The following is a 26,421-nucleotide window of genomic DNA, read 5'->3' on the forward strand; positions in this document are numbered from 1 at the left end:
TTGTAATTTCCTTTTTTTTTGTTGGTACATTTCAACATTTTGTGTGTGCAAAGCAATACACATAAACATGCCCCTGGACAAGTGGGCAGTCCTTATTGTCGCACTCTGGACTGTGTGTGATGGCATCCTTTAGTAAATAAATAAATAATAAGAAGGAAAAAAAAGAAATAAAAGGATCAACATAAATGGTTACTGTTTACAACAGCTTGAGGAAGTCGAAAATATCCATAAGTGGTGTTTTATCCTCCTCCCATCCAACATAGCAAGTGATCCTGCCAGTGAGCTCATTTATAGTGAGAAATGTGTCCCCATGGTGTGAATAGGCTGGTGTTTTTTTCATAGAACATGACTGGCTGAAACTCTGTTTACAATGTTCAATGCCTTAAAAGATCCAAACAGTGATTGAAGGAGTTATTCACCCAAAAGGTTACGTGTTTGCTGTAATTTATAGAAAGTGAGTCATTTTGGGGTAAGCCGCTATCCTGACACTCAGCCTGAATGTTCATTTCGTTTCACTCCGAATCGCCTGAACATATTGTCTTAATGGGTGTGGCTAGCGATTCAGGGGATGGAGCTAGGCTGGTGAACTTTAAAGTCAATGTTACTAGCTTGCACAAACCTAACACTCCCTTGTTTTTTATCTTGCAGTGGTGCTTGGGAGGAATATGCTTTGCTCTCGTTCCATATTTGTCCATGTTATGTTTCCAGTTTAGGCTTCTGTGCTTAGCCTGTGTGGATACGCTCATGTGTTTTTAGAATACTTACACACTGAAACTGTTGTCACAATGTTTACAATGGAAAGGTTTTTTTCCAGTGTGGATAAGCACCCGCTTCGATCGTTATCAACAGATATCATCGGAGATTATGTAAGCCATTTACCATGAGAGGGAGTGGGTTGTAGGCTGATTTACCACTATTTCAGGGTTGTGGCACAAGGCGAAGCCAAACAACCCTGAAACAGTGGTAAATCAGCCAACAACCCACGACCCTTGAATGGTAAATTGCTTTTCTACCACTTCTAAGGAGGTAGAGTGGGTTGGCCAATGCTCCATGGGTCAGCGGTTCAAATCCCAGCTTCTCCTGTCTACATGTCGAAGTGTCCTTGGGCAAGACACTGAACCCCAAGTTGCTCCCGGTGAGCTGGTTGGTGCCTTGCATGGTTTCCACCGCCACCGGTGTATGAATGTGTGTGTGAATGGGTGAATGTAATGCACATTGTAAAGCGCTTTGGATAAAAGCGCTATATAAATGCACCATTTACCATTTACCATTCTACCATACAAATGAAAGAAAATACAGTTGTAACTTGCAAGGTTATTTAGTTACAATCAACTGCAACACAACAGTGGGCGGGGTCCATGAGCCAACTCAAGGTTGTTGACTGATTTACCACTGTTTTAAGCCAATCAGAATCCAGTATCTGAACATGTGACCACAAAAAGTGGTAGAACACTTCTTATGTAGCCGATTCTATGGAGCTAGTAGGGCCATGCTCTGTAGACCGAGTCGGTCAGAGTGTTAGTGCACATGCGCCGACACATGTTGACTCGAATAGTTATCTACCCTGAGTGGAAGGCCAACACGGGGCCATGGTGATAGTAGCCACTTGCTGAGCTACCGAGCAGCTGGCAGAAACCCCCTTTGTTGTGTTATCTTTGACAATGTGGATACTGGGGGACTAATATTTACTATTCTGTCCATAACGGCACATAACTCGGTAACGCCGCTGAGTCGGCTCATGCGACCTTCCCACCGCTCGACACGCCGACACGCTCGCTCGGCGGTGTCTTGCGGGGCTCAAGGTCGCTTCAGACGGCGTGCCTCCGTCGCGGTTTCTGTGGCGTGAGCAGTAGCGTCGGGTGGCTGGGAAACCGTTTTTTTCTTTAGCCACTAGAATGTGCATTACTTATGAAGCGCAGCACTTCAGTCTGCTGAGCATGTCCATAAAATCGGCTGATAAGCGCTTCAGTCTGCAAAGCATGGCCTTACTAGCTCCATACAATCGGCTCATAAGAATTGATAATCTCTGATGCTATCGGATGATAACATTCGAAGCACGTGGGATAAGCTGGTGTTTCTTTAGGTTACATGACTCACTGCAAACTAATGTCACGATGTAAAGTGGACAGGTTTTTGCCCATTATGGACAAGTTGGTGTCTCGTCAGGTGAGATGGGCGGCTGAAACTCTTGTTGCACAGTTTACACTGGAAGGGTTTTTCTCCAGTGTGGATACGCTCATGTTTCTTCAGGCCACATGACTCTTGGTGTCTCTTCAGGTGAAATGGACGGCTGAAACTCCTGTTACACAGTTTACACCTGAAAGGTTTTTCTCCAGTGTGGACACGCTGGTGTCTTGTCAGGTCACCTGACTGTCTGAAACTCTGTTCACAATGTTCACAGTGAAAAGGTTTTTCTCCAGTGTGAATACGCTCGTGTCTCTTTAGGTTAGATGAAATGCTGAAACTCTTGTTACAGAATTTACACTGGAAAGGTTTTTCTCCAGTGTGGACACCTCCACTTGTCTCCCCCCAATCATCACTGTCTTCAGTGACTTCACTGTCAGATTTGAGGTCAACTTCAGAGCAGTGTGAAGAGATGTCTTCACCAACTTCACTTTTCACTGCTAGTAATGTCAACATTGATCGATCAGGCTCCGCTGGTCTTTGAAGTATCTCTGCATGTTCCTCTTTACTGTGTGGAGGCTCTGGTTCCTCCTGGAGCAGACTGGGACTCTCCTCTGTACACAAAACCATGTGCAGCATGTCTAGGAGCAGAAAAATAGTGACTGTCAACACTTCTATGTTCAATGTGCAAAACTATTACCTATTAGGACTGACCAGTTACTAAATGGGTACTTTACAGGCGATTCTGGAAACTCAAAACGAGGTTTCAAATTATTTTGTGAAAATAGCAATGTGCATGCATGTGTGCTTGGTGGCATTCGGTGGACTGTTAAATTACTGCATAACTGCATACTGTGACACATTGAGTAAATATGTTTACTTTTATATTCTGGTAAGGTGGTGTGCAGATTGCAATTAGTAAAATGTCTTAAACGCATATATTTCTTTCTTAATGTTTATGTCTAGGCCAACTGTGGGCCAATGAAAATGTTTACTATAAATGGCCCACCAGCACCGTCAAAATGTTTTATACTAGTATAATTGTCAGGATTCCTTGTTCCTTGTCATCTCATTCTGAAGGGGTCAAAGAAATGTTGACAATGTTAATGTTAATAGTAGGGGCATTCTACCAAATTGGTTCAAATTCAGAGTTGGGAATTGTGTGAAATGTGTATGCTATTTTGGAATAACTTCATGTAGCACCAGTTCTAAGGAACACATATTTAGTAAAAGCACAGTAAATCTTCATATTGCATTCTCATAGGTTTTTGGGATATATTTCCTCTCCCAAAATGTGTCACTACGGAAACTACAGATGAAATTACCTTCAGAATTAAGATAATTATATTAATCTATTCATGTTCATCTATTCCCCCATGAACAGGTTATTTAAAAACAAATAATGTAGGTGATTTCCATAATTAAGTACATTTAAATTAACATTTTAACATATTTTGTAATGTTGAATTTTTAAGATTCATCAAATTCAAAACTATATTCTTTGTACAATGTAATGGATTATTTTGATTGCACCTTCAATGATAGTTGAAATTACACATACACCTAACCAATCATTATCATAAAATAATAGTTGATAATTCATCATCCTTTATTTTTGATAAAACAACTGGTGTTTTGGTAGTGACCTTACTGTTTCGGTAGTGACTGTATTGTTGCAGTAGTGACCATAGCATTAAATTAATACTATATGGTCACTACCGTAACAATACAGTATATATAGCACAATACCCTTAACTCTTTGAGCTGCACACAGTATTAAAAATACTGTGTGAAATACAAACAGAGGATCAATAGAATAACAGTAATTCATTATAAAAGACAACTGGTCTCATTATCCATATCTATTTATTTGGAATGACAAACAAGACGTAAGCCATTTACCATGATAGTCAGGCGGAAATTCTGAAAAAAGGCCTTCTATAAGCAGGTTAGAGGCATTTGGGGGTAAAAGTGGGGAACAAGGCCATTTTACATAATTCAAGGGTGAAGAATCTGAAAAACCTGGTTCCCAATCAACATTTTGTGTTTTTTACCTTCTAATTTGCATAACAAAGTGGCTGCCTAATTGTACATTTTCAACTATATATTCAAGCAATATTTCTCTTTCAAAAAACTTTTCATCATTTTATCATATAATCAGGGTTTTGCGAACACCCAGGACAGTTTTTGAGTTGCTTGATTCAGTTTAGATTTAGATATTTGATATTCATTTTATCAGACACGCCCCCTTCCTATACAAACCCATTGTAACTTCAAACTCCATTTTAACCATGATAGATTTAATGAAAACACCCGTCCTTTTTTCTGGTGACTTCTGACGCCCTCCTAATATGTGGGCAGGTCGTGTTCTTTCGATAACTCCTTTCATTTATTTTTAATAATTTATTTTTTGTATTTATTTATTTTCATTTTCCCAAATAATTATTAAAAAGAAACTAAAAAGGTTATCGAAAAAACACTGCCTGTTTGTGTATTAGGAGGGCGCCAGGAGTCACCAGAAAAAAGGATGGGTGTTTTCATTGAATCTATCATGGTTAAAATGTTTTTGTATTTAAGTGAAATATCCCTTTTAAAGCCATACTGTGTAAGTTGCCCAACTAGTGGTCATTAGCCCTATAGCAAACCGCGGTCGCGTCCGCGTCTTTCGTCCGTTTTTCGTACCTTCAGACCCCCGCGTCTGCCTCCACCTCGCTGAGATCTATCTTTTAAGGGGTCCCTTGTTCCTGTGCGTTCAGTAATTCCAGAGATACGGACTCCTTCACCCTGCCTGGTAGGCGAAATTACCTAGAGAAGGGATGGTACAAACGGGCGACAACAAATATGGCTGCCATAGCGACCCCACTTCAAGATGCGCTGTGATTGGCCGGCAGTTGTATAACCCTCGCTGTGATTGGCCGGTAGTGTGATGACGCAATTTTGGCGCGAGATCCGGTCCACGGCAAGGATCTCAGTTTACATATAGAGAAGGCTTTACAGGCTGAAATTCACGGCGCGGATCTTCTAAAACTTTTGTGATTTAATAGTTAGGAGAATTTTAAGATTTGTTTTATAAAAAAAGTTACATAGTACAACTTTAAATAAAAATAAAACATTTTAGCCATGATAGATTCAATGAAAACACCCATCCTTTTTTCTGGTGACTCCTGATGCCCTTCTAATAGACGAACAGGCAGTGTTCTTTCGATAACCTTTTTAGTTTATTTTCTATAATTATTTGGGAAAATGAAAAAAATTAAATACAATTAAGAAATTATTAAAAATAAATGAAAAATGTTATTGACAAAACACAACCTGCTCACGTGAGTCACCAGAAAAAAGGACGGGTGTTTTCATTAAATCTATCATGGTTAAAATGGAGTTTGAAGTTACAATGGGTTTGTATAGGAAGGGGGCGTGTCTGATAAAATGAATATCAAATATCTAAATCTAAACTGACTCAAACAACTCAAACACTGTCCTGGGTGTTCCCAAAAGCTTGATTAGACGATAAAATTACTAAAGGTTTTTTGAAAGTGAAATATCCCTTGAAGAAATAGTTTGAAATTGACAATTCGGCAGCTATTTTGTTATGCAAATTTAGAAGGTCAAAAACTCAAAATTTTGCTTGGGAACTATTTCTTTCAGATTCAGCACTCTTGAATTGTGTAAAATAGACTGGTTCCCAACTTTTACCCCAAAATGCCTCTTACAATCACATTTTTCAGAAATTCCACTAGACTATGAGAGGGAGTGGGTTGTTGGCAGATTTACCACTGTTTCAGGGTTGTGAACAACAATTCTGAAACAATTAATTGTTTCAGAATACAACAGTGGGCAGGGTCCATGAGCCAACTGAAGGTTGACTGATTTACCACTGTTTTAAGCCATCGGAATCCAGTACCTGAACATGTGACCACAAAAAGTGGTAGAATTTGCAATTATCCTTGAAACCAAGTGAAGGGGAAGCGAGGAACCATAATGTCACTACCGAAACATTACATTATTGTGTTATTGTGTTTCGGTGGTGACAGTTTCGGTAGTGACACATTAATCTACTTTTAAGATCAACTCAACAATGCAAGGCTAAAAATAGGTACCAAACCGTTCTGAACACGTGTACACAGATAAAAACATTTGTTAGCATTAGATACCAATTGCAGACATTATGTGTTCGGTACTGACATTCCACACAGCCTTGACGCAACTGTTCTCACGAGAGCTCCCTATATGGCACACAGAAAGCTAGATGCCTCGTAACCCCCCCCCCCCCCCCCATTTTTCTTATAATTTCATCCTGAAATTACCATATAAATAAGCAATAAACAAATTTACACTAAATATACAGTGTTGTTGTTTTTTAATGGCAGAGATGACAGTTTTTAAACAATTAGTTGTATTTTAATGTTCAATTAGTCTTCATTGATGTAATAACAGTGAAAAACGAAGGCTAGTAGGTCGTCTTCTTTTTGTCCTCACCATCACACCAAAAAACATCTTCAGAGTCAGACATCAGCCTAAATTGAATGAGGTATTTGTGCTTGCTCTACCTACACCTTATGTATCGAGGCTGATATATTGATGTACAGCATGACCTTGCTTATTGCAAGTCGCTTTGCATTTCCAGCACGTCAAATAGAAAATAAGATAAGATAAGTACACAAGATTAAAAAAAAACCATTCACAATAAACTAATCATGTTTATTTTATTCAGTCATGTTGATAGTGTCAGATTATGTAATTGCTATTTTGATTTTTTTAATCATGGCAAATGTGCACAGAAACCGATGCTCATATTGTTCTACAAATAATGCAAGATAATACAAATAAATCAGATGTGTGCATCGTGTTGAATCGAAATGAAGATCCATACACAATATTACACTAAAATCCATAAACAAATAATGTGTGATGTTTATTTTATTCAATCATGTTGCCATTGCCAGATTATGTTATTCCTTGGTTTAATTATCCTTGTCATTGTCATCCTGGTTTAGACTGAATTATCATAATGTGTCTCTGTGTGTCTACTTCAAAGGCTTTCCATCTGTATGAGTCCTCACGTGTCTTTTTAGATCACTTGTTCTAATAAAGCCTTTGCCACATATTGTACAAGAAAACGGCTTTTCGCCTGTATGAGTCCTCATGTGTATTTTTAGATCACTTGAGGTAATAAAGCCTTTGCCACAAACTGTACAAGAAAGGGGCTTTTCACCTGTATGAGACCTCATGTGTGTTTTTAGATAGCCCCCTTGAGCAAAGCCTTTACCACAGACTGTACATAAAAATGGCTTTTCACCTGTATGAGTTCTCATGTGTGCTTTTAGAACACCACTTTGACCATAGCCTTTACCACATACTGTACAAGTATAGGGCTTTTCCCCTGTGTGAGTCCTCATGTGTGTTTTTAGATAACCCACGTCAGCAAAGCCTTTATCACATACTGTACAAGAAAAGGGCTTTTCGCCTGTATGAGTCCTCATGTGCCTTTTTAGATCATTTGTTCTAATGAAGCCTTTACCACAAACATTACAAGCATGGGGCTTTTCCCCTGTGTGGACCATTGTGTGAGTCTTCAGCTGAGCCTTTTGATTAAACATTTTGCCACACGCTGTAGAACTAAAACTTTTCTTCCCTGTGTGACCCTTCTTGGAGTGAGATTGTTTTGATGATTTCAGGAGGTCGAGGGACAGCTTGCACTGTCCTCCCACATGTTGTGCCATGTGTGATTTCAGTGTATTTAAAGTTGACTGATCTCCCCTAGTCTCCTCCCTCTCATCACTGTCTTCAGTGTCCGATTCAGAACAGTGCGAAGAGAGAAGCTGGCCATCACTAGTTGGTTGTGATGCCCCACAGTCCTCTACATTAGCTTGTGTTTTCATGTGTTCAGTTGAGGTGCTGGCTACAGCCTCTGTCTCTCTGTTTTCATCATCATCATCTTCACTTTTGACTGCTAGCAATGTCAATGTGGACCCACCAGCCTCTTCTGGTCTTTGTAGTAGCTCCTCCTGCTCAGCTTTAATCTGTGGAGGCTGTGGTTCCTCCTGGACCAGACTGGAGCTCCACTCTTCTTCAGGTGAAACCTGCGCTTTACACACAGGGATGTGCAGGAAGTCTAGGGCGTAAAAATACAATGAGACTAAACGTTTTGAATCTTCTACGTCCACTGCAGTACCTCAGTGCAGAGTAGTGGCTGGAAAAAGTACCAACAGATTACTCTTTAATCACATCTTCTAAAACAGAGGTCTTCAACAGGGGGTCCTGGACCCCTAGGGGGTCCTCAGAGTTACTACAGGGGGTCCTCCAAATGTTTGTTTGTGTTTTATATCAACCACTTGAACCCTAACGTCCATAATCTGAGAACTTTAGCCAAAAATTTGCAGATCTACAAGCTCACAATGCCTCACGCTGCGAGGCGTTGTGAACTTGTAGATCGGCTATTTTCGGCAAAGAGGTTTGGTGTAGAGACTTAAAAAGAGGAGCCTAAGTACAGAGTGAAATGTCAACTTTATTAAGTATTGACGGTTCAAGTGGTTAAATATCTGGAAACACAAATGTACATGGATCCAAAATACACTGATGATTTGCCGTCAAACGATGAAACTATGGGTAGTGGGGGGTCCCTGCTTCATCTCTCTCTCTCTCTCTCTCTCTCTCTCAACTAAGGGGTCGTTGGCCTGAAAACGTTGAAGACCCCTGTTCTAAAAATTAAATTTGAAGGTGGGCTGACTGCGCTCTGCTGAAAATAATGTGGCTGTTGTTTGATACGTTGCAGCACTCTTATAGAAGATGCGAGATGAGCTGAATGAGAAGTGGACCCTATTACTTTTAAAGTAAAAACGTGTTATATCATTGAGTCTTCTGCAGCAGGCTAGTACACACTGAATTTGAATGCAAAGCTTCAGTGAACCCATTAATTATTTTACAACCAAAGCATCCGTCCCGATTCATCGTACATTTAGATAGATTCGGTGATACATGCATCAATGTAGTCACGTTGTGATTGCTAAAATCGATGAATCGGGTATCGATTCATATCGATAACAGATAATTTCATTGGAGAAAGTGAGCCAGTACCTTCAGCAGCTACCGGCCTAATTTTTCTCCAATGAAAGAACAAAAAGAAAGTGTTAGAAACTTACTGAGATGCGTGTGGTCTTCCGGTTCCTGTTTAAGGTGGTCTTCAGGTTCCTGTTTAATAGAAACATTCCTGGCTGGAGAACTGATCTTCACCTGCAGACTGGACTCCATACACTGATCTGGAATGATGAATAGAACAAGGACTTTACTAATAAGGTTAAGCTAATCTACACATTATGCTAAACACTAGGAAGACGTTTATCAGGTCTTAACCGCCTGTCACGTGACATGTGCGCCACTGCACGCATTTGATAGTGCATACACATGTACATTGTGCACTAGAGCTGGGATACCTGACCGAAAACCCACGGGCCGGTCGGAACCCGAGGGTTCGGGCCGGGCCCGGGCCAGACGCATTTTCATAATTAATTGTCATAATAATATGTTTATTTTGCGACGGTTGTGTGCAGTGCACTGTCTGTGCAAGCCTCGTCTGTCCAACACACACATTACCAAGTAAATACTGGCTTATAGGCTACTTCATCATCACAGCGTGGTCCGTGCCAAAAGTGATCTACAAGCTCACAACGCCTCACATCCGCGATGCGTTTGAGCCTGCAGATCGGCTGTTTTCCAGATGCAGAAACTTGCAGGATGAGTGTGCAGCCAGCAGCAAGTCACTGCAGTCAGACGTATATAATTTATATTATTTAATAATAACATTTTCACAATCCACAGTGTGGCTTAGTATTCATAATAATCATAACAAGCAGGCAAGCTGCATGCACTGCACATTAGAATGGGGAAATCTCGCTTTTTCGACGGGTTAGGTTTAGGCATAGTTTTACTGAGGTTACTGATAGTTAAACTGTCCGGCACGGGTTCAGCACGGACCAAAAAAGATGGTCCAACTTGAAAACTCATCTAAAAAAGAACCACCCGCTAACCTACTCGACAAAGGCCCAAACTCAAGAGCCAGTGCCGAAGGGAATAGTGTCTTTCCACACACTGGAAAAGAAAGACGTGGTGGCCAAATTGGATCCACAGTATGAGCTGCCAGATAGAAGGTACATTTCAAAGACAGCTATACCTGCCTGACCTATTCAATAAAGTTAGAGAAGACGTGCAGCGGCTGGTCGTGGGATGTGAATTATTTCCACTGATGACTGACTGACATGTGGTCAGCTTGTAACATGACACCATACACAGTATTGGCAATGTGGAGACAGCCCGCCCCCCTTGCTAAGCACGGAAACATGTTTTTGTTTAGTTTTTTCCAGGTCAATGCCGGTGGTTCAGTGCCCTTTACTGTCCGAGCACAATATTATTCAAACACTAGAAATACTGTTCCTTCGAAACAGTGTGGGCTCGCTTCCAACCCAAAACAATAATAGTAAAAGTGTCAAGTTCCCAGGCAATGCTCTCTTTCATTTTACTGACGTAAAATGGTAATGCAAATACAATGTAGACAAGCAGTGTTATTACATGAACTTAAAAGACCAGGTCACCTTTGGGACAACCAGATCTTATTTTATTGTTGTGTGGGACACGATCAACACAATGTTGAGTTATTTTTTGTGTTCAATCTGTGTTTTTAGATATTTTAGTATTTCAGTATGCTACAACTGGTCATATGATGCATTTTGCATCATATGATGCATGAGATGATGCAATATCATGCTACAAAGCATCATATGACCAGTTGTAGCATGCTGAAATACTAAAATATCTAAAAACACAGATTGAACACAAGAAATTACAGGATTGTGTTGATCGTGTCCCACACAACAATAAAATAAGATCTGGTTGTCCCAGAGGTGACCTGGTCCTTTAACGGTATGGACAATTAAATCAAAATAAAATTAAAATATAATGTGGACGGGTAAACAAACAACAAAAGTTCGAGACCAGTAGCATGTTGGGAACTGAAGTTATGGCTGTTTAAAGCCTGGGAAGAAAGATGAGGGACCTGTGTGTGTGTACTCTACTGTACTCTACTGTAACTTACTGTACCTTACTGTACTGTACTTTACTCTACTCTACTGTACTGTACCTTACTGTACTTTACTGTACTCTACTGTACCTTACTGTACTGTACCTTACTGTACTGTACTTTACTGTACTCTACTGTACCTTACTGTACTATACTGTACTGTACTCTACTGTGCCGTACTGTACCTTACTGTACTGTACTTTACTGTACTCTACTGTACCTTACTGTACTGTATTGTACTTTACTGTACCTTACTGTACTGGACTCTACTGTACCTTTCTGTACTGTACCTTTCTGTACCTTACTGTACTTTACTGTACTCTACTGAACCTTACTGTACTTTTACTGTACTCTACTGAACCTTACTGTACTGTACATATTCTATGTGTTCTAGATCTACATTTTTGATTCTGTGTTTGGGAACCAGCAACTGTCAAATGGACTCCAACTGTAGTGGAGTATATTGAGTGCATATACTGTAGGCTAACAATCCCAGATCACATCTGTCCTCCACTATGTCTATAACCAAGGCGTTCTTCTATGTGGCCACTCCAGACTGAGGAGTGGAGCATGGCTTTTATTGTGTTTGTGGATCTGACTTGGAAATGCATTGGTTTTGATATCTCCCTGACAACCAACAACAACCACTAATATGGCTGACTGTCCCTGCGGGCTCTAGGATATATGGCTATGGGATTTACATCCCATCGCCCGGACTTGATTCTTGATCACAGCTGTGTAATCAGTAGAGTGGAGAGGGACATTTATTTATAGTTTTAACTATAACTATAGTTTTATACATCACACAGCTTAGATATTTGGATCAAATCAGAGAGCAGACCTGTGTGAACGCAATGATATAAATAGCATATCTGAAGTGTGAATATTGCAGCCACAGTGACTTAACATAAACATGGGTCTCTTTCCTCTGCCTCACTCACTAATCCCATTGGAAATGCATTGGGTGCTTAAAGTTAAACATTTTTATTTTTTTATATTTATACTACAAAACATTTCAAAACCAAAAATACAAGCACACGTGTCCTCAGTAAGCTGAACACATAAAAATTTGAATGGTGTTGAAAGGTGTAAGCGTTTAAGAGATGAATCGCGCCAAAGTTTTGAGGAGATACACATATATAAATAAACAAATAAATAATGAAGATAACATACGTGTGCTCGCCTTCCAGGCGAGCCCACAATTATAGGCTGCAGCACAGTCAATATTCAGGAGTCAGTCCACTGCCATGCTTGTATGGGGATTGCATGTGCACATTTAAGACTCTTGGATTTAATTTGTCGCAACCACAATGCTGAAATTAGCAGTACTAGTACAGGTCAGGGTCAGGAGCATGTGTCATTCAAGTGTCCTCTGTGCACCCTTGAGCAGCCTTTTTCTGAATCTGGATCATTTGAGAAGGCATTTAAAAAAAACACGAGACTAGCGGTGTGCCCATACAAGGAATGTAACTACATTACCAATGTAACAAGTACATTCAATCGTCAAAAAAAGTACATATCTCGAAGTGTTCGTCTCATCGACTTAACACTGTCAGAAGTTTAGATGAGTGGTTTTCTAGAATCAGACCAGTCTGCTCTAGACAGGCACATGCATGTTGTGAAATGCTTGTCTGATCAACTTCACATTTGGTGGTTGTATTGCTTAGAAGCCAAGAAAGTGCATTGTAGACTGTAAAGTTGATCAGATAAGTGGTGAATCTCTCAAGAAGAGGTTTACTCTGAACCGCTACAGACACTGCACTATGAATGTGGATATGCGTGTTAATAGCAAAGTATTCCTTTAACCTCTTAAATGTTTTTCTTATTATTTAGTGCGGTGGCAGACCCTCAACCGATGCTTCTACGGGTACGGAAATGAAAGCTCAACTCACGGCCAGCCTCTGTAGATACACAGATTCGGATCATAAAAGAACAACTACAGTTAGACCTTGACTTCAGCTTAGAATATGGAGACCCAGGCTTTGATGGAAACCGTACTGAACTAGTTCAAATTGAGGACAAAAAGCTGGTGTACACATCGTACTGTCAAAAGATTCCATTTCTGTTGCATCTCCTGAAATACTGTCGGATAGCTCATCCCCAGAACATGTGCAACGGTGGCCAACAGGTCCATTTCCAATTCCCAAGTTTTCATTTGATGTTGAACTGGTACTTGAATACAGAATGGTACAGAATATGAAAAAAAAAACTGGAAAGCTTTTGAACTTGAGAAGGGACCATGACATCTTAGGATTGCTTGCAAAAAACATGTTTAGCTTCCAGAGCCAGAGAGAGCAGGTACTCAGTAGGAGCGAGATCATTTAGCGACCTACAACCGGGTCGCGACGTGGTCGGTAGTTTTCAGCGACCGGGTCGCTAAATCGAGCGACCGGGTCGCTAAATCACCGACCGCGCCGCTAAATCGACCGACCCGGTCGCTAAATCTACCGACCTGCCTGCAGTTTTAGGTCGGTAGATTTAGCGACCCGGTTGGTACATCTAGTGACCCGGTCGGAAGATTTTGCGCCCCAGTCGGTCGATTTAGCGACCCGGTCGCTCGCTTTAGCGGCGCGGTCGGTGATTTAGCAACGCGGTCGGTGATTTAGCGACCGCGTCCTCTGTGCACCCTTGAGCAGCCTTTTCCTGAATCTGGAGTTTTCTGCTCTATATTTTTTTGTTCGTTTGGTTGATATACTGTATACTGTTATACATTTCATAACAATGTAGGCCTAAAGGGTGGCTAAGTATAGGCCACACCACGGCAGTTTGCATTTGGTGTGTTAACTTGTAGGCTATCACAGCCTAATAAAAACAGTATTTCTGCCATAAAGCCGTCGTGGATTTTTTTTTCTTTGCTCTATGTGGTGGTGGGGGGAAAAAAAAGAAAAAGAAAATACATAAAAATGTGTCAAAATGTCCTTAAAAACAAAAAAAGGACATAACATGTTAATAGTTTTGAAGAATGTTATGATGTGCATGTTTTGACACAATAAAGTATAAAAGAAAAAAAAAACCTGCAGTCCTCCTATGCTCCTCCTATTCTCTTTCTCCCTCTCTCTGTGGAGTCCCAACGGGCAGACAAGAGAGGGCAGGGACAAGTAGAGAGAGTGAACAAACAGGCGGCTCAATGTACACAACTACCACACCGGTTACTCATTGACACGTGACGTATCCCAGAAACACCTGTTAGCACACGTATCCATACCACGGCAACAAAGACTGTCATCATCCCCCACCAGGAAATATGTCAAGATATACCTGTAGGCCTACCTGATTCTGTTCCGACACAATAGGGAACAATGGCAGGTATGTGGAAGGGGATCTCATTCTATTGAGGACATCCGCAAAGTCCTTAGTTGATCACTGTTCATACAAGAGTCACTCTTACTAGGTCATAATTAATTCACCCTGGTCTCAAACCAGCCTCATTCATATTTGATTCAAGGAGACACTCTTTTAGTGACAGACAGTGACAAGCTGGCGACTGCAACCGCCCTCTTTGTACTAGTGGAATGACATATGTCGACTGGACAACCAGTTTGTCAAGTTTTCTGTCAACACAGAACATGAAAATGTGGTTGAAGAGAAAGGAGGGCGGTGGAAAGATAAGATGCCTCACATTAACATTTAAAACGTACTGTATGCTATATAAAGTGACAAGCCACTATAAGATTAAAAAAAAAGCTGTTGTCATTGATTGCTCTTTAGATTTAGAAAGAATCTATGAAGTATCTTACTATGTAGCTTTTATTATATTAACTGAAGGAGTGGCTTGATTTTATTTTTAACACGGTGGTCAAGCATAGGGTCACCTTGACACCTAGTGTTAATACACCTTAGGCCTCCCATAACCCACACACTGCACATCATTTCGGAGCTCATATCTTTGAACGGGTAAGGACTAGTTATATTAACTGAGGGAGTGGCTTGATTTTATTTTTAACACGGTGGTCAAGCATAGGGTCACCTTGACACCTAGTGTTAATACACCTTAGGCCTAATGGGGAAATTGAAGGCAGAAGTAAGTATTAATGCATAAGTATTAATTAAATAAAAGGTAAATGAATACCTTGTAAATCATTTTTGGGTGTGGCGCACCGCGCCAAGCATTGCATCTGTAGGAAGAAAGACACCGCAGTTGGATTCAATCATAGATCTGTCTATTTCCCGACATTTGATTCTCAAAGGAAGCTCTGAGCTTTGATTGGCTTTATAAAGCTTTGATGGATATAACTATCATCTACAGTTACTTATTATAGAGAGAATTATGTAATTTTACTCTAATCAAGTCTGTATTTTCTGTGCAATGAATGAAAATGATCAAATGGCATGCCACACATTGCAAATCATTTCTTTGAATAGACAATGAAGCAGAATTAACGCAAGGAACTGACACTATCCATTCTTTCTGTTCATAGTAGGTATTATTAACTGAATGAGTGATTGGTTTCATTTTTTTATTTGTATTATGAAATTGAAGGCAAAAACAAGCATTGATTGATTATTTAATCATGCAAAGAAACCCGACCCAAATTGCACCAGGATCCCCGATTTCTTTTTCAACTATGCCCACCTGTGCCCACCCAGATGGGCGCAGGCCTAGTCGGTGGTCCAATCCTGTCTACGCCACTGTCCCCAAGGATAGGATGAGGCAAGTCTTGAGCTTTTGAGGAAGAACATAGTTGAAGAAGTTCAGAAGACTGAGAGAAACCTACCCCTCATTTGTAAGATGATGCAGACCACATTTGCGCTGCTGTGGCGGCAGGGCATAGTGATTACCCACGCTAGGGCTGCGCGATTTTGGGAAAATATCTAATCTGATTGTTCAGACTAATAGTGCGATTGCGATTTTATTCACAATATTTGTATATTTATTTTAAGGTCGGATAAGTGATAGTTTTTTTTGTTAAAAGGTTGATATAATAAATTATTTTAACCAAATAAAATCACTTCACTACCTTAAGTCAAGCTTCCGAAGCTTCCGTTGAATATTTATTGAGTAATACGTTTAAAAAGAAATTGATTATTAATAACTAGGCAAATTGGCAATCATGCAAATGGTTTGATTCAGTTCAGTTATATTTTCAAAAGATTCCCTTGTATTTTGCTTATTAGCAAAATACAACTTTTTTATATTCAGAAAGATTTCAGTAATGGTATTGTCTGCCTCTCATTATTGTCAAGGAAGAAAGTACCATATGTTGCTGCCTTGCTTTCATCAAGGCAAAAAAATGCACCCTAAGACACACCATAAGTTTCACATGTGTGCAGGGGACGGAGGAGGGGAGCCACCGTCACACAGAAATCACTTTTGCGATTATTATGCACCGTTGCGTTTTGCTAATTGCAGTTTCCAAATCGCGATTTCGGTTTAAAAGCGATTAATTGTGCAGCCTTAACCCACGCACCGGTGAGACAGATCATGGACAAGTGGCCTGCTCTCCGAATGGAGTCTGAGGTAGGTTCAGTAAGCACATGCTGTTTTTTTGCCGATGGCTTGCTTTACACCCATACGGTTACACACATTCACAAATGAGAGCTAACCAGTACAATCCTACAGCTTGGAAATTAAGCTGCCCTGATTTGCTTTCCCATCCAGGGGATGGAGAACGAAGCCTCATCTAATCTCATCTGAAAGAGGGATGGGATGATATGAAGATTTCATATCACAATCAAAATCCATTATTCTGGGGAGTAACATTTGCCAAAAAATAGCCAATCTACAAGCTCACAACGCATCGCAACACAACGCGTTGTGAGCTTGTAGATCGGCAATTTTTTGGCAAAGACATTTGATAGAGAGTGAAAAAAGTAAGTATATCAAGTACGAACAGTATATTATAAGTACCTTTTACCAATTATAGAGGGTTTAAGTGGTACCGGATATGCAGCCTAGCAAATGAAAGGTGATTATTGATCCCAGTGTATGACGGAGGACGATTATCGTGAGTGTTTTTTTATCACGATAAACGATAATATCACTTATCGTCCCATCTAGGGATGGGTATCGTTCACCTTTGAATCGATACGATACCTTTTTCGATACCTGGGAATCGATACGATACCCTTTTCGATACCATTTTCGATACTTTTTATTTAAGTTTAACTGCTCTACTGCAGCAGGTGATGATGATGATCACACAGTGTGGTGGAGCGGAGAGTATAGACGTTGGATAATCATCATAATAATAAACATTATAGGCTATTGTCGGCTATTTTCCACAGTAACGAGTGTAACCTACTAAAGCAGTCATTAAACTCTCAGTAGCCCAACTGTTACAGATGCAACCGGCCAGTGGTGCGTTCCAGAGTATCGAAACGAGGTATCGTTCGTTTTCACGTGAACCGATACCCAATAGTATCGACGTCATGCAATCGATACCATTAAAAGTATCGCAGACGATACCCATCCCTAGTCCCATCCCTAATCTGAACTCTAGGGATATGGCCGACACAAGAAATATCTACCAAGCATCTGAACATTTTTGCTCTGTTTTCTTTTTTTTACTTTTTTTCTTATAGGTCTATGCTGAGTTCCAGCAGGTAACGAACCAGAACCTGCCCAACAGGTCCTATGGCGAGCTGGATCGTCACACTCCCCGCTTGAGGGCCATATTTAGGGAAGAAGCATCGAGAACTGGACAGGTCGTAGATACATTGAATGAAATGTTCAAGCTCCAAGATCAACAGGTAGATATTATTTATCTTGTTGACTTTTTTCTCACAAAAATAATTGGTTGGCAAAAATGGTATACCCTTCCAGACAGAAATATAATTTGTATTGTGGGCTAAGATAATAAACTGATAAGTGTCCCCTACTGTTCAAGCTAATTACGTTCGCTGAAAATAGACTGGACAAAAATCTGGTTCCCTGGTTGCCAGTGAACCAGGTTCCCTTCCCAGGCCTACATTTCTCTAGTTGTTCTATATTGACATTGTTGAACCTATAACTGTGAGGACTGGAACCCATTTTTCTAACGTTAGCTAAAACATAAAGTTACGCTTTAACCAATATATAATACTTTAACTATTGAAAAAGTGACAATACATAGCTTTCTATAGAAACATACATCCATGAAATTAGAGTATGAAAAGGTGAAGAACTAAAGTCATCCTGTACATTGATCAATTCAGCTATTGCAGCAAGAAGGACAGACCCCCTCAGGTGTGACCTAGACCAGGGGTTTTCAAAGTGGGTGACGGGGCACCCTGGGGTGCCACGACGGCAGTCCAGGGGTGCCGTGAGATCATTTGATAATATTTGGAATTTATTTGAATTTTTTTATTACTTGAAACAAATATTTAGTATCATTTTAAACTTGAAGTACAAAGTTTTAACCAAAATGGCTATTATCTCAAAGTTTTCCTCGCAACATAATCACTAAAATATCGCCAGTGTCGGGCAGAAACCTCGTATCTCCAAGTTTCAAATGTGTGCGTCTTTTGTTAAAGCAAAGCCCTGCTTCATCATACAAGACTGTCGGACAATAGTGAAAACAGCCGATCTACAAGCACACAACGCCTCGCATCGCCTCGCGATGCGAGGCGTTGTGTGCTTGTAGATTGGCTGTTTTCATTACTTTAGTATATTTTATAGATGATAAATACACAACGAACGGTTTTGGAAATAAAAGATTTCCACCCGACATCGACAATATGCTATAAATATAAGGTGCTGGGAGTGAATGTAGGGGTGCCTCGGATTAAAAAAAATATATGTATGGGGTGCCCTGAGACAAAAAGGTTTGGGAACCCCTGACCTAGACCGACTTTTCTAAAGCCTAGTTGAATTTAAATTGGTTTTAAAAGTGGCCACCCTTATGGACCCATTTGGTTCATTTTGTACACTAACTAGAGGGTCGCGGCCCTTCGGGCCGCTCCCATCTAGTTAAAAAAATAAAATAAAATAAAGTAAAAAAAAAAAAAAAAATTGGGGGGGGGGGGAACTATTGTGGCGGAACTATTGTGCCGCAGCGCACGTTTCCGGTCGGACATATTTGACCGCCGGACGCACTTCCGGTTAGAAACTCTGTGTGCCACGTGATCAGCTTGCAGGCTTGTTATATGTGCTGGTGTAGAGTTACAGATCCATGGGCTGGGCGGACGTTAAGATCCCCTGGACTGGGCGGACGTTATAGCCAATTGGAGTGCTGCATGTGCCACGTGATCAGTCCTAGCCAATTGGAGTGCTGCATTTGGTCGTGTCTACCTACCGCTGCTGGCTGCAGTTAGATGTAATATAAGATTATAAAGGACGTGGAGAAAGGGCAAGACTGTCTCTCCTCTGTCTGTCTCTCTCACCATGCCGGACCAGTTACCCATATATGGAGACCCCTGGTACCCATATATGGAGATCCATGTACTCAGTGGTGCTTTGGGATTTTTTTTTTCCGGGCGGACGGTCATTTATTGACGTCACGTGCACGCGCGTGCACGCGCCTCTAGAGGCTATTTAGACAGAAAGGATGTCAGCAGATCTAATGGTGGGAAAACAATAGTTTTCTGGTGCCTAGTCTTAATTACATTTGCATTGTTACTTAAGATTTTATGTCCTACTTTCTTTAAATTCATTTAGAAAATACAGCGCTGCAGTAGGATAGAGAAAGTTTGCCTTGAACGAATCTCAAACACTAAATACCACAGTAATGGATGAGGACACACACACATCGACACATGCACATGCAATCACAGCTGGAAACCTAAGTAGGCTATATATCCATATGAATAGAGGCTTGAGGACGCTCACACATTCACCACTAGAAACCTGTTATGCATAGTAGTAGCCAGTAGCCACTGATTAAAGTATTGCTTTGTAGTTATCGCGGATTCGCGGGGTGGGGGGTTGTCGCGGCTTTCGCGGGGGGGTATGCACTATGCACACGTTTACACGGTCGTGCACCGGTCGGTGCCGTCCGTGCGCGTGCATGTGGGGAAATATTTCCGGCCACGCGGCGTCCGGTCGCGTCCGGCCCCCAAAGCACTACTGCATGTACTGTATGGAGATATGCTGTGAGAGCCCAAACATGCTTACTCAGTTATTCGTTATGTGAAAGTCCTACGATGTCTATGACATCTGACATCATACCCTTGTATGCCCATACATGGAGATCCCTGTCTGTAGAACCAGCCGTTAGTGTGGTATGTGGCCTCCATATATGGGCATTCCCATATGAAGTCCTGTTAGATATGCTTAATATTGATGGCATCAGGGGACTCCATTTATGGGCATAAAAGGGATTCTGTTAGTGTGACATCACAGTGAAGCCAGAGCGTGATGTCAGAGCGGCAATCCTATTCTGGTGAAAGTGGTTCCCTAGACATCACAGTGATGTCAGAGCATGATGTTAGAGCGACACACCCATAGAAACACAGTGTCAGGCGTTAGAGACAGAGATACGGACATTCGGACCAGCTTTAACCGTTCACATACTAAACTGCAAACTACGGTCGCAATTAACAATAAGCTGCATAGCCTACATAGTTAGAAACAGACATACAACATAACCATCAATCTATTTTTGAGCAGTGGTTACACCGTCTCCTATACGTGGCCGTGTGTGTATGCGTGTGTGTGTGTGTGCGTGTCTGTATGTAGCCTGCAGGCCTGCAGTACCTTTTATGACCACACATGTTAAGGGAGGGGCGCTGTTGTTCAGGCCAGGCCAGACCAGGCACACACACACACGCACACACACACACACACACACACACACAGGGGGGAAGGGGGGGGGGTAAACCACCGCTCAGTTCACACGGGTGTGATTTTCTTTTCTTGTTAGTCGCTTTTAAAGTGAAGGAAGTCGAAACAAGGATGACAACGCTCCGGACTCTTCAAAACTAAAGCCACTACCCAGTGGCGCTGCCCCTGACCCCGCTAGGATGACTGCAAGGTCACTGGCTTTTGAGGACGATGGATTTTCTAAAACGCCACATTCAGCATCGACCCTGTCCCTCTGTACAAACCGGTTGTTACACACGGAGTGACACAGACCGTGTGTAGCCTACATTCCTCCCGTTTTTCACAACGTGCCAGGCTGCCAGCTGTGGCTCTTTACAGACTGTTGTGCAAAGACAGACAACCTCCGACAGAACCAGTGGTGGGCACGGAGGTGGGCAACGCTTCAGCTGGACCACGCTGAGTCGGCTCATGCGACCGTCGCTATTTCGAATGACACCCACAAATGGAAACAGGCTAAATTCGCTTTGTCTTAATGCGCATTTCTGATCATTCTCTTCCCAAATTCGAATATGTTTATGGAAACATGACTTGTAACACCCTGGCTGTGCAGTGGGTCAGTGCAGCTGACGCTCTGCATGGACCAGAGCTATGCGCTTGTACTTAGACTGAGCAGCTCAGTCGTGTATAAAAACTGTGCTACTATACTATTGTGTGTAGGCCTATACATAGGCTATGTCCAGTCAGATAGTGGTCTGTAACTGTTTTGGGTCGCAGTCTTATTGTATATGGCACAAAGGCAGCCGTCGGCGGATGATCGCGGATCATCGTGGCTTGCTTACCGGCCCAGTTTTGACTTGCTCCGCCAGTGTGCAGCTCCTCATATTCAGTCAGAATCCTCTCCACCAGGATAAAGATCTCCTCAGCAGCGACGCACAGCCGCTGGCTGATCAAACCCTTCAGCGTTTGCAGTGACGTCATGTTAACAATATAACAATCTGATTAAACTCCCGTTAGAACCATTCATTACAACCTGAAGCTACCGTTATTCACCGTTAGCTGAACTTTAGCTCTCGGTGGTTTGCAACCCAGCTCCTAACGTAAACAATGCATTGGACATCTGGGTCACATGACGTCAGTTGTAAAGACTAGTGACCTGGAGGGTTATCGCCCCCTGCTGGGGAAGGAGTCTACAGCATCCATAGATTCCCATGACGAGCAATAGACCATATTCACACCGCGGCCATATTGGATTTACGTCACGTCCTGGAGTAGCAAGCGCTTTGATCAGAGCGTGGTCTGAGACTGGAAAAGTTTGTAAACATGGAGCGATGGTCGGCAAACATTAGTTCTGTTCCAGCAATTTCTTTTGACCAAATTGACAAATGGGCAGACGAATGTGTCAACATCCCCAAAAGGATCCAAAAGAAGGGCTACAGTAACTGGATTGAAGGGTACATCCACGATATTCAAGGTAAATTAGGTTGCAAGTTGCAACTAGGCTATGTGTTTGTAGACTAGCTACAGTGTATGCAGTGTTTGCCCCGCCGTCATTTTACTAGGTGTATTGTGATTTTTGCATGTTAATCTAATACAATTCATTTCTAATCTAACATTAATTTACTGTATTGTGATTTTTGCATGTTAATCTAACACGATTCATTTGTAATCTAACCTAGCTGTCTGGGCCAACTAACTTGCAGACCCTCGCTACGCTCTGCGTTGTTAAGATGATGAGGAGACTGTGTTTCACGTTAGCCGAAACTAGCATGATTTATTTCTGCATATAAATAAACAAAATAATGCAGCAGCATTAGCTACACACAGAAGACATTTGCAGCACACAGTATCCTCGTCATCTTAAAGGGCCTACACCATGCTTTTAAAACTATATTTTTTGTATAAATATATGCTCAAAATTGAGTCTTAGACAGGTTTTAACCCTCAAAAAACACTCTGACCATTCTTTTTGTTTGTTCTAGCTCTACTATAATGAGGCTCTCCAGCTGCAATACCAAAATGGCCTCTGTTTGCTCAGGGGCGCATCTAGTGGGGTTTTTCCAGAAAAAAAAGAAGTTTTTTGAAAAAGAAAAAGTTTTTTGAAAAAAAAAATTTTTTGAAAAAAAAAAGTTTTTTGAAAAAAAAGTTTTTTGAAAAAAAAAGTAAGTTTTTGAAAAAAAAAAGTTTTTTGAAAAAAGTTTGAAAAAAAAAGTTTTTGAAAAAAAAAATCTTTTGAATTTTTTTTTTGACTCTGCATTGCATTTTTTTGAAAAAAAAAAGTTTTGAAAAAAAAAAATTTTTGAATTTTTTTTTTTTTTTACTCTGAAAAAAAAAACGGGAATCCGAGAGTGACGTCACTCTCGTCAACTCTCAGAACAGCACTGTTCTGAGAACCCGTGGAAAGCTTTTCATCTCTGTCTGCCCAAAACCAGAGAAAGACACAACGGTCAGAAATAGGACTTTGTGAGGATAGAAGGTGCCAGTGGGACCCCAAAAAAAGGTTTTAAAATAGAAAAAGTGAAAATTCATGGTGTAGGTCCTTTAACACAACACAACGCAGAGCGTAGCGAGGGTCTGTTAGGAATTTGCTCCAGACCGGCTACAGCAGCCGTCAGTTATCTGTGTAGATACGAGCAACTTGTGGCTGCTAACTGACGTTGTTATTTGTTGTTAAATGGATGAATTCGCGTTTCTTTCATTAGTGCATTTCTGATCTAACGCTGCAAGTTATGTTCATATCACATAGATTGCAAGCAAGTGACATAATATGCATGTTTGTTAACATAGTGATTTCAGTCAAAGTACATGATGACAGTATCACTACTGTGACTGTCAGGGCAAAGGCATACCCTAGTATGCGTAAAAATGAGCCCCCTTACAGGGTACAGGTAATATAACTAGATAATAAGAAACAGGACAGATTTGTTCATACCTACTATGTCCAGTTTGTCCACTCCACATCACAAGTTCACTATGTCTACATCAGAAGAAAAGTTCACTAAGTCCACATCAGAAGAAAAGTGCACTATATGTCCACATCAGATGGGAAAAGTTCACTATGTCCACATCAGAAGAAAAGTGCACTATATGTCCACATCAGAGGTGACGGGACAAGCATTGACAAGTGATACATGGGCAGTTAAATAAATTAGATCATCCACATCAAAACTAGACTGTCCAAAACTGTACAGTTGTCAATGTATTTCACAAGGTTTTCTGTTCTCTTTTTTTCCTTAAGTGGCAATGAATTTTCAAGAAGAATAAACTGAATCTCATAAATCATTGGCTACTACTCTATTTGCCTTACAGTTTGTCTACTACATAAATGTTTCCGCTCTCTTGAAATTTCAAATCTCCTTCAACTCTTCATTCTTCTATTTATGTGCATGTTTTCTGCATGGTCTGTGTCAGTGGTTTTCAACCTGTTTATACTTTATTATACCATTAATTTTATATGGTCGGATTCCACTGAGTGTAACAAAGTTGCTTACAACATTCAGTGAAAATGAGATCAGCATTTTCATAATTATGTTCACATGCCTAGTGTGGAGACATTCATAATGTCTTGACACTATCAGGATTCAGGAAAGTTTTTAATTGGTCAGATTTGACCTACACTGCATGAAGAGATTAAGTAATGCAAATGTAATCCATTGTGTAATGCATGTTTAACAATAATTTAACTCTTACGAGTGTAAATGAATGAAGCGTACGCCTACGGGTCCATTTGGTTCTATGTACATTCTACATTTACATAATTAACAGGTCAGTTTGGTTCCCCACTATCCATCATTTGGCTGTGGACCACCTGGAACCCCCTAAACAATGGTGGTCCCCAAACCCTTGGTTGAAAACCACTGAGAGAGAGAAATTTTGTCTGCATGGTCTAAATCGGTGTTTCTCAAACTTTCAAATTAAAAGGTGGAACCACATGAACCCTAACCGGTTCATGTGGTTCCCTTTGTACGCCATCAGAGTTACAGACTTGTATGGGTCAATTTAGACCCCCCCTAAAGGAACCCACAGATCGAGTCCCTGGAATCCAATTTGAGAACCACTGATCTAAATGTTAAAATAAAGGTTAGGCCATTGTACTGTATTTAACCATTCATGTAACAGTTTTTCTTTTCTCTTCTCAGGTCGAATTATCAAGTGAAGCTGACTGGATTCAGCAGACCAGCTGTACCTGCAGAGCTGGTCTCGGTCACTGCTCCCATCTCGTCGGCCTCCTCTTCACCCTTGCCCACTACAAGAAATTAGAACTCAAAACAGTCCCCAAAACCAAAAGTCAAACTTCGTTGCCCCAGACCTGGCACATCCCCTCACGACAATTAGGACTTAAACCCAAGCCAGCCAATTTCCTCTCCATTAATAAGTTAAAACCTAAACAAACAAAGATTTCGGATTATGGCGTTGAACCAAAAATTTATTGTCCCATCCCCTTACCTCGTTTTGATCAATCCAGTGTTTCTTTTGCCGATTCTCTTTTGTTTAACCTTAAAGCCACAGCAGGAAAGTGCCAGATGGTGACATTGTTGGAATCCAACAAAGAACACATTAAATATGTGCCTACTGAGCACGGGAACGTGCCTCATGGTTCTGCGCTCACGTACCAGTCTCTGTACGCCCCTGTCCTCTCTGCGGATGTTCTCTCTGTTCCTCTCCCTCTTCCCGTGCAACCATGCAACTACTCGACTGTACTGAGCAAGGTATGACATGCTAGGTGTAAATATGTAGATACCATTCTTGTTATTATATTATTATATTTCTAAAGCCTCTTTTCATTTTGGCCTATTTATCTCAGGAAACATTCAAGACAATGTAGCTTGCACAAACGTTTTCACCCACTCTTTTACACCTGTAAACATGTGATCTGACAGTTGATTCTCATTCTGCTTCTGAAGGACCTGTCTGAACTCTACTCTGGACTCAAGGTCTCTCATGACGAAGCTCTGCAGCTTGAGGAGGAAACAAGAGACCAGAGTAGCTGTAAACTGTGGCGTGACGTAAGAGCTGAACGCATTACGTCATCCAACTTCAAGCGGGTTTGTTCCAGGCGATCCAACTTTGAAGTTCTTGCTTCCGCACTGAGCAGACAGAAGTCCATCCAGACAGCCGAGATGAAGAGAGGACTCCTGCTAGAACCGGAGGCAGCAGTGATGTACTCTGAGGTGACAGGACACCAGATTTACCCCAGTGGGTTTGTGTTAAATCCAAATGCCCCCCATCTTGGCTGTTCACCTGACAGGAGAGTCACAGACCTTAATGCTGACCCCTGCCATGGTCTTTTAGAAATCAAATGCCCTAATAAAGACAGCTACAGGAGCTGCCCATACCTTACTGAAAAGGATGGAAAATATTTTTTAAATCACAATCATGAATATCACTACCAAATCATGGGACAACTGGGATTGACGGGATTGGAGTGGTGTGACCTGTTTGTCATGTGTAAGGAGGATTACCATCTGGAGAGGGTCTGCTTCGACCCCACATTGTGGGAGGCCATTAAAACCACGCTTGATATGTTCTTTTTTGATTATTTCCTCCCTAC

General features: G+C 41.2%; 1 protein-coding gene across 1 annotated transcript; it reads right to left on the bottom strand.

Annotated features, from left to right (window-relative positions):
• Window positions 1-2,633: 2,633 nt before the first annotated feature.
• Window positions 2,634-22,329, bottom strand: LOC308302853 (uncharacterized protein; the record flags this gene model as incomplete). Its single annotated transcript, XM_080747171.1, has 4 exons — window positions 21,713-22,329; window positions 9,264-9,380; window positions 7,542-8,236; window positions 2,634-2,738 (listed from the first exon to the last, which is right to left on the bottom strand). The coding sequence occupies exons 1-4, from the start codon at window positions 21,849-21,851 to the stop codon at window positions 2,634-2,636; spliced, it is 1,056 nt and encodes a 351-aa protein (XP_080603297.1). The 5' UTR covers window positions 21,852-22,329.
• Between the last annotated feature and the right edge of the window lie 4,092 nt (window positions 22,330-26,421).

This window comes from Nannobrachium achirus (assembly GCF_963921795.1).
Source record: "Nannobrachium achirus genome assembly, chromosome: 1".
NCBI lineage: Eukaryota > Metazoa > Chordata > Actinopteri > Myctophiformes > Myctophidae > Nannobrachium > Nannobrachium achirus.